We start from the raw sequence: 15,191 nt of genomic DNA, 5'->3' as shown, positions 1-15,191 counted from the left end.
CCATGGATGCTGTGTGCTAAGTAGTCTTCATGGTTGATTTGACTGGGTTTACAGTCACCTATGAGATTGGCAAGTCCTTTCCAGGATGCATTAAGGAGGCAGAGGGACCCAGCCTGAGTGCAGACGGCACCATTTCTTGGGCTTCAGGACCTGAACAGACTAAAACAGTGAAAAGGACAAAGCTAATGTCCATGTTATCTGCTCGCCGTGTTTTCCCGCAACCATGCCGTTCTGCCCAGGTGGAAGGCATGCAACCATGACTGGACCCTCTGAAACGGGGCCAGAGTATTCACTTCTCCCTTAAGTCAGATGCATGACGTCATAGAAGTGAAGACTGTGATTAACCCATGTGTCTGGCAGGCCACAGCTCTGCAGAGCACCCATTACTGTTGAGGCTCTGGCTGATTTAACGTCCTAACTTAACATCTCCAGCTAGCTCTGGTACTGCCTTACTACCAGAAATGTAGAATCTAAAAATAAATGCTCTTAGATATTTTTAGAATATATTCTAATAAAAATCCTAACTTCTAAAACTGGTTTTTATCTCAGTACAGATTTCCAAATTAAAAACTTTGCACTTAGCATCTGTAGCGAAAGTCACGACAGCCAGTCCCCGTAACTCTTAACTTCCTCCCTCAGCCCCGTGCGTGTATTATTCATTTCCAAGGCAATGACAAGACGGCGTAAATGGCGTATTTTCATGCAGAGTTTTGCGTACAAAGTTGGAGCAGAACAACTGCCCAAGGTCCAACATGCAATCACTCTTTTAATAAGAAATCTTCAAGAGGAAGTATTGAGGCGATGGCCATGGCATCATTTCCTCATAGAACCCTTCATTTGGTTCTGTGTTGGCTTTTCTGTTGGAAAATTCCTTTCTCCAGTTAGAGTGAGTCCCAAAATCCCTGCACAGGCTGTTGAGTGGCTCAAAACGAGAGCCGGGCCTCATGTATCATATAAGAAAAGCAGCCAACAATTAGACAAAATGTACTCGGCGTGTCTTTAAATCTTTATTACTTTTTAAACTTTAGGCGTGTATGTGTGGGTGGGTGGGTGGGTGTGTGGGTGTGTGACAGCCCATGCATTGAAGTCAAAGGGCAAATCATTGGAGTAGGTCCTCCACTCCCACAGTGTGGGATCAAGCTCGGGTCAGTAGGCTTGGCTTCAAGCACCTCTATCTGCTGAGCCATCTTGCTGACCCTTTAGTGTTTCCCTCATTGGATGCAAGGAGATGCAAACTAGGTACGGAAGTTAGCCATCTCCTTTTAGGTAGAAACAGTATTGCCTTTCCCTTTAAAGCCACCACCAGAACAGGATGGTCCACAAAGAGAAGAGTTAAGAGAACACATTGCTCATGCCTCCCTTTACCCCAGTGATGCTCAGCTGAGACAATGAACCCATTCGTCTTCAGGCTCTAGCTGATGCCCACCTTAGTGAGAGCCCAGAGATGACAACCCCTGCACCCCATCCAAATTAAAACATTCCCGGGTGCCGAAACGCAACTGGATTGGTTATTTTCCCATTTGCTGATGGGCGTCTTTCCTGGTCACCAATTAAATGGAAACAATGGGGTCAAATAACTGCCCCGTGGAGGGTTCTTGGGAGTCCTGTGATTACACTAAGGGTACAGCTGCATGGCCAGGATGAGCCTCCGCCTTTCGGGAAAGGGACCTGTAATCTGTATCTCTGCGAAGCTGCGCCTCCGGTGACCCCATAAACTGCAGTAGGGTGTCACTAGAAGATGCCAGAGTCCCCCTCAAAGTCAGTTATCTGCCTCTGTCTTCCTACAGAATAATAAAGAAAAGAAACAGAACTTTCTAGATGAGTGGAAAAGGCAAGGGAAGTGAACTTGGTAATTAAATCATGACAAACTCAAAGTAGAATTACATTGTTAGAAGTCAAATAATAGTTATTACTCAAACTGTGAAATAATTGTCATTCACAGAATAACAAAGACACTTTCAGAACGGGAATATTTGACTTAAAAAAAATCCCTGGAGCTATTTTTAAATGTGTATTATAGGGCAGAGTAGAGTTAACATACTGTAGCTTGTCATGGGTTATATGCTTATAATCCCCTGGTTAGTTATATTGTGGTCTTGTTCCAGGTGGAATAATTGGGTGAGTTTTTAGCTGTGTTTTATTGTCTCAATTTATCAAAAACTTGAAAATATTTCGTTTTTATTTGTCCTACATCCTTGTGTACTTTACACTTCAACCGGTAATAGACAGTAGTTCACATACAAAACCTCTCTTTACTTATGGGTTTTTTGAAAATTTATTTTTATTTTATATGTATAAGTGTTTTTGCATGCAAGCATGTTCCCAGAGAGGCCAGAAGAGAGCATCAGATCTACTAATTACAGTTACAGATGGTTGTGGGTCCTTATGTGGATGCTGGAAACCAGACTCAGGTCCTCTGCAAGAGTAACAAGTGCCCTGGAGCACTGATTGATCTCTCCAGACACACTCCCTAAGATTGGTCACAACGGTAGATGTATTTCAAATATTTTTCAAGAGTGGAGTATCTAAAGGATCTTAGACAAAGATGTGCAATTTAATACTCAGTTCTGACACTGGCGCTATGACCCTTTGGTTCCGGCATGCTCTGCAGTGGTGGCTTCTGCTGGTTGTGTCATGGATGTGCCGATGACAAGGCTTAAAATCCAGGGGTCGGACAGAACTATGATCGGGTGCTTTTCCAGCCTATCAGTTGTGAGAGCTCAGGGACAGAACTATGATCGGGTGCTTTTCCAGCCTATCAGTTGTGAGAGCTCAGCTAGACTATAGGGACAAGACCTGACCCGCTATGAAAATGGGGATGGAACAGTCCCATCTCAGTGAAATCTGTGAACACAGTGCATACAGGCGGTAACCATCGTCAAACATCATTTGCCCCTCGGAGGGCCATGGTTGGAAGTTTGGACATTCTGTGCTCATGTTTCATTTCAACAAGGCGCCATTAAGCGGTAGGGCTTAGGTCAGCTGGAGGAGGCCCTCTGAAGGGATTGGGAACCCTGGCCTCCCCATGTTCCACTCCAACCTCCACTACGCCCCCATTGCCAATGTGCTCCTAACATGATGCCTTCTGCCACCAGAGGCCAAGCAGAGGGGGCTACCTGATCTTAAATGAGAACCAACGAGCCTCTCTTTTCTTTATAAGTAGCCTGCCTCTGGTACATCGCTCCAGTGATGGAAAATGGACTAATTACAGACAGGCTTCCAAAGTCTTAGAACGCTTTGTTTTCATAGCAAAGCAATTACGTACTGTAACAAAACAGGGCTGTCCCCTCCCCTCTCGGATCCCAGCCCGACGACAGACAGGCCAAGCATTGAATGTACTGAGCGTTGCTCATTGCACTCAAGGCTGGGACGCCATACATCAGGCGGGCAAGTCTGTAACTCATGGGCAGTGCTGGGGATCAGTTCAGCTAGTATCTGTGACAATGACAAACACACTCTCCTCAGTTTCTCCGTTACCGCGTGCCGCCAGTAACTTCTGGGCAGTGTCGACTACTACACGGGGGAATGCTATGGGTACTCACGTGGGGATGACGTCCAGGGTCATTCTTGTCACCTGTCCACTGATAACAAAAGGTATTTCCATCACGAATGTAGGAGGAAAACCTAAAGTGACTTAAAGACCCCAGGTATAATAACATCCAGGTAATATTCAGGGTACGCTGTAAGGTTTTAATCTTGAAGTCATGAAGTGTTATCTTCCCTACTTTCCCATTCTAGTCCAAAATAACATTCCTTTGCTTATTTATTAGGGGGGGAAAAAAAACACCTTCATGTGTCTTAAACAGAGTTGTGAAAACTTAAAATGAAGAAATGGTTTTCCCTTCATCGAACATTCTAGTGTCATTCAAATAAAATTGGGTTTTCTTTTTACCTCTGTCTCTGCGAGATGCTAGCCAGTGCTTAGCAAAAGCCAGGCAAAATATTCCCAGAATAAAATAGCTCCCTTCTTGTGACTATTGCCTGCTTGACCACTGTCCCACATCTTTAAGGGCATCCCCCTCTGGTTAAGATCCCTCTGTTCACTACATCAAACTGTCATGCTGAGTATCACCTCCTCTCTCTTCCAGAGCTTCTTTGAAGGGCAGTCTGCACCATGGGACTCCGCTAAGAAAGACGAGAACAGGATGAAGAACAGATATGGAAACATCATTGCATGTAAGCGGTGGGGGGGGGGGGTAGTGGTGGTGATCCCCTGGCAGGATCACACCAGGCTCATGCAGCAAGAATTTACTGCACAATTACTGCCTTCATCTCTGCAGCAGGAGCTAGTTTTCAGGCTTGTGCTAAGCAAAGGGGGAAAAATCGTCTGTGACCCCACTTACGTCAGCACACCCTCCCTGGGGACCTGGTTTTACTTTTAGATTTAAGGCTTAGATAATGCAGGTAATGCTACAACCCTGAGGAGGAAAATGCATTCTGGAAGGAGTAAACATCCCAGACTTAATGTTTCCCTACTGCTGCATGGAATAAATAGGCATAATGTCTCACAGCAGGAGCTCTGCACACATTGGCGCATTAATCCTCTGGACACTGGGTTAGGTAGGTCAGTAATAGCCCCATTTTAAGGGCAGGAAAGCGAAACTCAGAAGTTAAATGATAGTCTCCGTATCACAATACTCATTAGCAAAAGGGCTAGGATTATATCTCAAAAATTCCCAGCGCCCACAAAACTGCGCACCACCATCCATAATGCCTCAGACAGCTTTTAAATCGAGCCCAACCTCATTAATGTTCCGTAACCATGCCGAGACGCATAGCAGATTGATGAGCCTCCTTCTCCCAGGGCTCAGACCATCCATCCTCTGTATTCAACTGCTCCAAGTCATATAGGATGGCATCAAGGTGCTGATGGGCCCACTGTGGTCCCCTAGCAGAATCCAGGCTATTTATGAAGGAGTAGAAACTAACAGGAGCATGAGGCTGAGCCTGGGCGCCCCTGGTTCATCATGTCATGTTACCTAGAAAAGAACAAACTTGGAGGGTACAGGAAGTTCAAGGGAGCCATGAATTTATTTTATTGATTGTGAAAGTGCTGCTAAATTCTGTTTGCCTGCCTGAACATCCCTTGGCTTGACAGTACAGTTTCTATGGTGGTGATGCCCTGGACATTTCCTTTGCTTTTGAAAACTCACATCACAGGTTCCTGAGCACTTGATGTGCAGCTGTTGTGACTGGGAAACTGAATTTCTTTAACTTTTGTTTCATTTTCATTATTTTGCATTTGAAAAGAGCCTGAGACTAGTGGTTATCACATTGGACAGTTGTCTTAGTTACGTTTCTATTGCCTTGACAAAACTGCATGACCAAGGCCATTTACAAAAGAAAGCATTTAATCTGGGGCTCGACGTTTAGGAGGGCTAGAGTCTGTGGTCATCATGGCAGGAGCTTGGCGGCAGGCAGATGGGCATGGTGCTAGAGCAGTAGCTGAGAGCTTTTATCCTCATCAGTAAGTAGATGGCACAGAGAGAGAGAGAGAAAGAGAGAGAGAGAGAGAGAGAGAGAGCAGAGACTGGAATGGTATGGGCTCAATCCCCAGTGACACACCTCCTCCAAAAAGGCCACACCTCCTAATCCTTCCAAACAGTTCCAACAACTGGGGCCCAAGCATTCAGACATGGTCCCATCATGCTTCTAGCTGAATGACCCTGGGTAAGTCATGACCTGTCTTAGTGCCATAATTTCCTGAGAGCATTAAAGCAGTCATTAAAATGGTATCATTGCTCCCAGTGGTGGGGGAAGGTGTGTTTTCCTTCATCTCCACCCCTGTCTTACCCTTTTTAAAATTATTTATTTATTTTATATGCATCGGTGTTTTACCTGCTTGTGCGTCTGTATGAGAGTATCAGATCCCCTGGAGTTACAGACAGTTGTGAGCTGCCAGGTGGGTGCTGGGAATCGAACCCAGGTCCTCTGGGAGAGCAGCCAGTGCTCTTAGCTGCTGAGCCGTCTCTCCAGCCCTCCCTGTCTTAATCTTTTATGGTTAGAAAAACCACAAGGTCATCTAAAATGAAAACACAAAGCCTGAGTGAGTCGGTTGTGAACTTGGCGGTTCACACGGTCCCCTCAGATAAGCGCGGTGCCACCATGACCATGACCAGTGAGCTGGCTTCCCACAAGCTGAGCTGTGGCATGCATCTCTGTGTGACATGCCGCCTGTGGCTTTCCTTGCATGTCACGTTTTCTGTCTTCTGGGTACCCTCCCTCCTGTCTCCTTCATCTTCTCTTCTCTCTGCATCTTCACACGGGACTGCCCTGTCTGTGCCTTTCCAGGACAGTGTCACACACACACACACACACACACACACACACACACACACACACGCATGCACGCACGCGCACACACACACGCACACGCACGCACACACAGCTACTCTGCCCAGTCTCCCTGCTTGCGTCTCCGCAGTACCCGGATGCCTCTCCCCACGCACAACCCTTCTTTCCTTCCAATTGGCTGCATTCTCTGAAATCTCTCTAGCCTGGCCTGTCATCTGTGACTCATTATTCATGTAAGCATGTTTTATAGGAGTGTGTGTCATATATTCATGATACAGCAAGTCTGTAAACGGGCTGCTTGTGTGATCATCTCCAGGGCTCTGTGTTGGCCCTGAGACACTGACCACTTCAGCCACCGGCCAGTTATTGAACTCTTCTGCAGGAGAGTCCAGGTCCCTAGCAGTGTACTCTGTGTGAATAGGGGGTTTCAAGACCATACGTGAGGAAAACCCTTTGTAGGAGATGCACCCGACAATGGCCTCGGCCCCGTATCTGTGTGAGACCAGGTGATCTGAGAGCAGCAGGCTCACGGAGGAGGGCACCCGAGAGTGAGCTGCCTTAGCCATCCCCATGAGTCCACTGAAGTGCATTTTACTAGAAGCTGCTTCATTAGTGTGTGTGTGTGAGAGAGAGAGAGAGAGAGAGAGAGGGAGAGAGGGAGAGAGAGAGGGAGAGAGAGGGAGAGCTCTTACCTGTTATGGAAGAGGTACAAAGATGTGAAGAGTTAAAAAGGAGAGTAAGAGCCCTTACAAACTGTACCATGCGTGTGTCCACATGTACATGATGTTTGTGCCGTCCTAGGCATAGAGGGCAGCTGGTGCTCTGCCCCCCCCCCGGGGGGGCAGTTATATAAATGAGATGTCTGCCTCACAGAGAGAGCCAAGGCACTGAGGACAGCCCCTCCTCTTGGCGTGAGGAATTGTGGGATTCAGTGCACATATCAGGGATTCTCAGCCATGCTTTCCAAAGAACATTTTTAAAAAAGCTTGTAATGATCACATTCATTGTTTCGCAGCAGCGTTTGCATATAAAATGCTGTTAATGGCGCTTCGAAGCTGTTTACTGGCTTTGCTCTTAAGTAAGTTAAACTTTCCTTTATTTACACTATAAATTTGCTGAGCTGGCCCTTTCCAAATCGTAGCTAGCATTGCGTGGTCCGCCATTACCAACACCACCACACACAATTGAAGCCCTTCTAATCTTCTCAATGACTCCCAGTTATAATTAAGTCCAAGTGAAGGCAGACACCAAATCTCCCAGCTAACGAGGCAGCCCGTTTACAGCTGCTCCCTGTTGCGGGATAGCGGTAGTGAAGAAAACGAGCCAGAACCCGCGGGCACAGAGTTCCCAGGCAGATTCCCTCTCTTCCTCTTGGCCATTTATTCAACAAATACATATTTAACTACCATGTGCCTGGTCCTGAGCCAGGCTGAAATCAGCCCCTCCGCATACGTTTTCCTGTCGGCTTCGTATAAAGCAGACACTGTTGTAGACGTCAGAGAGCGAGCAGACTGAGCAGCCACTAGGATTGCTGGAGTAAGAAGGCAGAGCAGAGAGGGTGAGGATGGCGTGTGGTGCAAGTTTCAGTTTTTAGAATGTGGGACCCTCCTGGGAGAGCATACAGACCCTGACACAAAGGATGCAGAAAGCAGAGACTACGGGGCGAGAACGGGAGGCCAGAGCTGATGGAGCAGATCGGTGAGGGGGAACCCAAGCGACCCTGGGGTAACTACGGTGGCAAGAGTTGGAGGGTTCCTACCCGCACGAACCCGACAGCCCCAGGGCAGAAGTCGGGGGAGTGGTGGAAGATATTGTACGATTATACATGATTGCCCAAATGAGAGAAATCCAAGTACATGGTTCCATCAAAGCTCCAGCTACTGAGATGGACTTATCTGGAGGTGTGGGAAGGGTCCCTGAGGATGTGGCGTGGAGCATGGCAAAGACAAAGGGGTAAGGAGAGACTGCAAGAGAGGGCATCGTTGTAAGCCACCCCTGCTACAGTGGTGCACAGGGGTGGGAGGACTTGACTCTGCAAAACTGAAGACAGGCTGGGTGGTTGGAATGGGAAGGTGACAGTTAAATGGCAGGAAGGAGAGGAGAGTCCAAACCCTACCCTAGAGTTAGACCAACTGGGAAACTTCGCTGGGTGAGGATGGGCTGTTAACCAAACATGTTGGAAATTTGTGATCAAGCTGTGAAATAGAAAATCCATCCGTTAACAGATCTCTTAGCAGCCCACGTGAGAAAATGTGTGTTGTAGATTCAAGCAAAGTAACTCACCAGAACACCTGGGGGTCAGGTTCACAAAGGGTCAGACAGACAGATGGACAGGAGGCTGATGGGTGGGTAGCAAAGCAGAAGGAGAGCTGAAGAATGGGCTCGGCAATGGCAGTCACACAGGAAGCCAGCGAGGGCAGTTTGGGAACGTTCTGCAGCATTCAAATGAACTGTTGATGGACCGTTCTGGGGATGGTAAGAAAGGAGCATCTACAGAGAGGGGCCCAGTGACAGTCTGTGGAGGAACACAGGGCACATGGGGTCCCCAGAACCCACCCAGGGGATGGGAGGCTGTCGCAGTGGGCCAAGTTGAGCCAACATATGGAGTCTGGGTGATGCTGGAGTCCGGTTGGGAGATCTAGTTCAGTAAAGGCTGATTTGGTGCTGATGGTGGCAGCAGTCAGGTCCTCCCCAGGGAGGGAAGGGAAGCCCTTTGTGAGTTTGCCCCCTGCTTCTCCAGCACGAGTGCTGGTCAGTGGCTAAGAGGGGGCTGCTTGACCTCATCTTTCTCCCTGGATTGCTTTAACCAGAGACGCAATTTTCATGGCCCAGGCTGAAGACTTCTTTCTCCTGGATTTTGATATTGGAGCCACGTTCTTCTCTAATTGAGCAACTCCAGCGGATCTGTGAAGACCGCTTGCAGTTGCCATCCCCTGGATGAGCTGTGAAAACCAGGGCAGAAGGAAGGAAGGGACCACCTGTTTGGCTGGATGAGAAGGAACTGGAATATAGGATCCTTTAGCATTAAATTCAGGTGGATCGAGGCAACATATTTGGGAAGACACAGGGTAAGACTCAGAAAAGCCAAGAACCAGAGTCAGGGATCCCTGGAAGGTTCTGAATGGTATAGAGTAAGGCCGGCATAGGAGGTAAGTGAAGAAGCCACAGACAAGGCCAATAGCAAGAGGTGTCTTCATACAGAGACCCCTACAGTGAGACCCGGCCTTTCCTCCTCTGCCCGGTGCGGGCCTGGGGGGGTGAACAAGTGAAATCAGCAATTTGTAGCATGCCAGCTCCTGTCACAGGCTGTACCTCACTATGGGTACAACAGAGTCCTTGGGCATGTAACCACAGAAGGAGCATAGACATTGCTTTGCAGAAATCACTGGGAATTAAATTAATTCCGTGTTGCCTCTGAGAGGCCAGATGTTACCTAGGTCACTGTAATTCTGATTCAATATTTACCTTAACTGTGTCATCAATATTTAGCAGATAGAGAGAGAATTGGTAAGAAGAGATGAAAGCTTGTAAATTCCCAGCTCTATTTTTTTTTTCTTTTCTCTTTTGCCGCTGGGAGAATTTGTGGCCACAGGTAGTTACAATTGTAAAGCCATGACCGATATTGTTCTGTATAACAGGAGAGTGTGAAAGCATGTACGGCTACTTGGGAGTGTTTTCAAATAATGTTATTTGATAAAATGGTATGAATACCATGTTTGGAGAATTTGGAGTTAAAGACCTGTTTTACTTGTTCGGTATGTTTTTCTTTCCATTGATACATACTAATTCTTCGTATCGTGATATGCACACATGATGTGGGGCAATTACCCTTCCTCATCCTTACATGTTCACCATGGAACTTTGAATCCATCTCTTCCAGTTCTTGGCAAAATATGGAAAACACTGTTGGGAGTGGTCCTTGCCACCATCATGCAGTAGAACATGACTACCTACTCCCCCTGTCAACTGTATCGTGGAACAATATCCTTTCTTCCCCTTCCCATCTCCTCCCTAACTACACACACAGAGTTGCTTCAACCCAGCACAGCGCACCTGCCATGGACACCTGCCGTGCACACCTGCTGTGCACACCTCCCATGCACACCTCCCGTGCACACCTGCCATGCACACCTGCCATGCACACCTCCCATGGACACCTGCCATGCACACCTGCCCTGCACACCTGCCATGCACACCTGCCATGCACAACTCCCATGGACACCTGCCATGCACACCTGCCATGCACACCTGCCATGCACAACTCCCATGGACACCTGCCATGCACACCTGCCATGCACACCTGCCATGCACACCTGCCATGCACACCTGCCATGCACACCTGCCATGCACACCTGCCATGCACACCTCCCATGGACACCTGCCATGCACACCTGCCCTGCACACCTGCCATGCACACCTGCCATGCACAACTCCCATGGACACCTGCCATGCACACCTGCCATGCACACCTGCCATGCACAACTCCCATGGACACCTGCCATGCACACCTGCCATGCACACCTGCCATGCACACCTGCCATGCACACCTGCCGTGCACACCTGCCATGCACACCTGCCATGCACACCTGCCCTGCACACCTGCCATGCACACCTGCCCTGCACACCTGCCATGCACACCTGCCCTGCACACCTGCCATGCACACCTCCTGTGTACACCTGCTGTGCACACCTGCCAGGCACACCTGCTATGCACACCTGCCGTGGACACCTCCCATGCTCACCTGCTGTGGACACCTCCCATGCACACCTGCCATGGACACCTCCCGTGCACATGCACACATAAACATGGAAAGAACAAAGTGCACAAAGTGATGGTAAAGATAAGAGCTAGTTTTTATAACCCGGTCTTCATGTGCCAGTTTCTTACCCCAAAATATCAGTAGCCCGAGTGAGGAAAGGTACATTCAAGGAAAGAACTGATCAACCCTAACCCTGGGTGGCATGTGAGGTCAGACGGGAGTCACCTGCAGAGATGGACAGGTGGCTGATGAGTGGATAGGCCATGTACTCAAATGGGAACAAATTTAAAGAAGGGATCGGGAATGAGAGTGGAGTTGGGAGTCATACGGGAAGCTGGAACGTGTAGTTTGGGGATGTTTTGAAGCATTCACCCCGTGTCTGGCTAAAGTTTTGGGGGACAACAGTCTTCATACAGATTGTTTTTCACAAAGCAGCAGAGTGGGTTAATCTCACAGTGGAGAACACTGGGCTGTGATTGTAATGGAAACATTACTTGTGTTTTGGTTGTGTTCCAGGCATGCATGGAAAATTACTTCCTTCTCTCTAATTAAAAAAGCAATATATATACATTAAAGAAAATATACAGTAAAGTTGAGGAAATGGCCCAGAGCAGCAGCTTCCTAATTGAAATCCCGCTAACATTTGTTTAAGTTTACCCTGGTTTTCCCTCCCAAGCCAGGAAGTTATTGGCTTTGGGTTTTTGTTTGTTTGTTTGTTTGTTTCTGTTGGTTTTGTTCTCTAATAAAAATAGTCAGCATTTTCTTTTCTGATTGTAAAGACAGTATAAAGCGTGTAGACAGCTTCAGTATACGTCAGCCTGGAAGAACCACCCTCCTTCTGGTTGCCACACTGTGTGTAGTTATGCACACATAGCATCCACACTGGGTGCGCAGGAAAGCAGAGAGCCCCTTTCATAAGGCAGGACATGCTGGCATGTAAACTAGGGACGCCTGCTAACAGTGACTCTTTAAATAATTTCTGGTCCACTTATCACACTTAGCAAGGTGTATATGCTGGATGAAGAGATGTTTCAGTGTGTTACTTAGTGAATTATCACAGTAAAAGAAATCTGTACCTATTCAACACAAACACACTTTTCTAATAATTTCAATTTGGCCACATCCATGGCTGTGGACTGGGCAGATAAGGAGGCTGAACTATACACAGAAGAAAAAAAAATTTCTGTATCATGTACCACAGAGCTTAAGATCCCAGGCTCGGAGTCAGACTCCTAGAGTAAACCACCTGGTGCAGTCCCTTTCTGGTTGTGTGACCCCGAGTGAGTAAACTTAATCAACACCTTGATTTCCCCTACTGTAAAATGATAGTAATGCTGCCAACATTTTTCAGTATGAAGATTCAGGGAGTTAATATAAACAGCGTGTTCAAAAGTGTCAGCTGCAAGCAAGTGAGTGAAGCTAGCAGTCAGTTTTAGGACTGTAAATGGCATAGCACAAGACCAGATCATTTGTCACCTGGCCTATGTGGTCTTTGACTCTCTGTCCGATCTATGCTGACAGCACCTTTACTAAAGCACTTTTTTTTTCTGTCACCGCCTTAACCATTCAGTGGCATCCACAGTGAACTGGGCCACGGTGGGTCCCATAAGCAAAGGACTGCTAATACAGGCGTTAAAGGGATTGCTCTGGCTTTAGTTTATCTGCCTGGGAAGGTTATTTTAGCAGAGTGGAGAAGAACAGGTCAGTGATGGAAATCTGACTGATGTGGGAATGAACAGGGCCATGCCTCAGAAACTGACCCGTGCAATTGTTCTTGACCTTCCCAACACTCCTGCGAGAGGAGACCTTATCACCTCCTCCTTGCGAAGGTCAGCAGAGTCAACTGTCTGAGTCCACCATTGAGGTCAGGGTCATCCATCTGAGATTCTGAAGACTCTGATGTTTTCATTCAACACAAAATAAGAACATGAAAGAGCTTAGGAATAACCAGGAGAAAAGGCCTCATGCTAGGGTAGATAACTTAGATTGGCATTAATAATGCTAATGTTTGAGTTACCTCAAACTCAACCAGCTAGGACCTCCAGAAATACTAAATTCTTTTTCTTTTTCCTTTTTTTTATGATAGTATTTTTGTAATTTACATGTCAATCCCAGTTCCCTCTCCCTCCTCTCCTCCCCTGTTCCCCTCCCAACCCCCATCCCATCCCCTTTCTGCTCCCCAGGGAGGGTGAGGCCTCCCATGGGCGATCTTCAAAGTCTGCTGCCACATTTGGAGCAGAGCCTAGGCCCTCCCCCATGTGTCTAGGCTGAGAGAGTATCCCTCTATGTGGAATGGGCTTCTGAAGTCCATTTGTACACTAGGGATGAATACTGATTGATCCACTAACAGAGGCCCCACAGACTGCCCAGTCCTCCTAACTGACACCCATGTTCAGGGGGTCTGGGTGGGTCCTATGCTGGTTTCCCAGCTATCAGACTGGCATCTATGAGCTCCCCCTTGTTCAGGTCAGCTGCTAATGGTTTTCTCCAGCCATGTCTTGACCCCTTTGCTCATCACTCCTCTCTCTGTGCAACTGGATTCCAGGAGTTCATCTTAGTGTTTAGCTGTGAGTGTCTGCTTCTGCTTCCATCAGCTATTGGATGAAGACTCAAGGATGGCATATAAGGTAGTCATCAGTCTCATTATTGGAGAAGGGCATTGAAGGTAGCCTCTCCATTATTGCTTAGATTGTTAGTTAGGGTCATCCTTGTAGATATCTGGACATTTCCCTAGTGTGAGATTTCTCTTTAAACTTATAATGGCTCCCTCTATTATGGTATCTCCTTCCTGCTTTCCTCTGTTCTTTCCCTGACTCGATCTTCCTGCTCCCTCGTGCCCTCCTCTCCCCTCCTCTTCTCCCCTCCTCCCCCTCCTAACTCCCTCTCCCCTCCCTCCATGCTCCCAATTTGCTCAGGAGATCTTGTCCCTTTCAATTTTTATGGGGGACCATGTATGTCTCTCCTGTTTGTTTCCTAGCTTTTCTGGCAGTGTGGATTGTAGGCTGGTGATCCTTTGCTGTGCCTAAAATCCATATGTGAGTAAGAACATACCATGTTTGTCTTTTTGTGACTGGGTTAACTCACTAAGGATGGTTTCTTCAGTTCTGTTCATTTGCCTGGGAATTTCAAGATTCCATTGACCCCCCCCCCCCACTGAATAGTACTTCATTGTGTAAATGTACCACATTTTCTCCATCCATTCTTCAGTTGAGGGGCATTTAGGTTGCTTCCAGATTATGGCTATTACAGATAATGCTGCTATGAACATAGTTGAACAGATGTCCTTGTTGTATGAATGTGCATCTTTTGGGTTTATGCTGGATCTTGTGGTAGACTGATTCCCATTTTCCTGAGGAACCACCATACTGATTTCCAAAGTGGCTGTATGACTTTGCACTCCCACCAGCAGTGGAGGAGTGTTCCCCTTTCTCCACATCCTCTTCAGAATAAACTGTCTTTGGTGTTTTTTATTTTAGCCATTCTGGCAGGGGTAAGATGGTATCTCAGAGTTGTTTTGATTTGCATTTTCCTGATAGCTAAGGATGTTGAGCATTTTCTTAAGTGTCTTTCAGCCATGTTTTAATTGGATTAATTTGTGACTAACTTCTTGAGTTCTTTGTATAATTTGGAAATCAGCCCTCTGTCAGATGTGGGGTTGGTGAATATCTTTTCCCATTCTGTGGGCTACGGTTTTGTCTTGTCGACTGTGTCCTTTGCCTTACAGAAGCTTTCAGTTTCAGGAGGTCCCGTTTATTAATTGTGGATCTCAGTGTCTGTGGTACTGGTGTTATGTTCAGGAAGTGGTTTCCTGTATCAATTCATTCAAGGGTGGCTCCCACTTTCTCTTCTAGGAGGTTTAACATGGCTGGATTCATTTTGAGGTCTTTGATCCATTTGGACTTAGCGTGGAGATAGATATGGATCTATCTGAAATCTTTTACAGGTCAGCATCCATTTATGCCAGCACCATTTTTTGAAGATATTTTCTTCTTTCCATTGTATAATGTTAGCTTCTTTGTAAATAATCAGGTGTCCGTAGGTGTGTGGGCTAATAGGGAACTTATTTGTTCCCATCCGGCAATGTTGATTTTTCAGTTCATTGACTGCTAGACATCAAGGAAGAAGCTGAAGTCGCAG

The 15,191-nt window shown here is 47.0% G+C and overlaps 1 protein-coding gene across 1 annotated transcript in view; it reads left to right on the top strand.

Moving 5' to 3' along the window:
• The window catches only part of Ptprm (protein tyrosine phosphatase receptor type M), a 449,915-nt gene that overhangs the window by 365,829 nt on the left and 68,895 nt on the right, over nt 1-15,191 (top strand). Inside the window, exon 18 of the mRNA XM_051190901.1 lies at nt 4,089-4,176. Coding sequence (XP_051046858.1) covers nt 4,089-4,176 — 88 coding nt within the window. The remainder of the gene's footprint in view (nt 1-4,088; nt 4,177-15,191) is intronic.

The sequence above is a fragment of the Phodopus roborovskii genome, unplaced genomic scaffold (genome assembly GCF_943737965.1).
Source record: "Phodopus roborovskii unplaced genomic scaffold, PHOROB, whole genome shotgun sequence".
Classification (NCBI taxonomy): Eukaryota; Metazoa; Chordata; class Mammalia; order Rodentia; family Cricetidae; genus Phodopus; species Phodopus roborovskii.
This window is presented reverse-complemented; position numbering and strand designations above follow the sequence as displayed.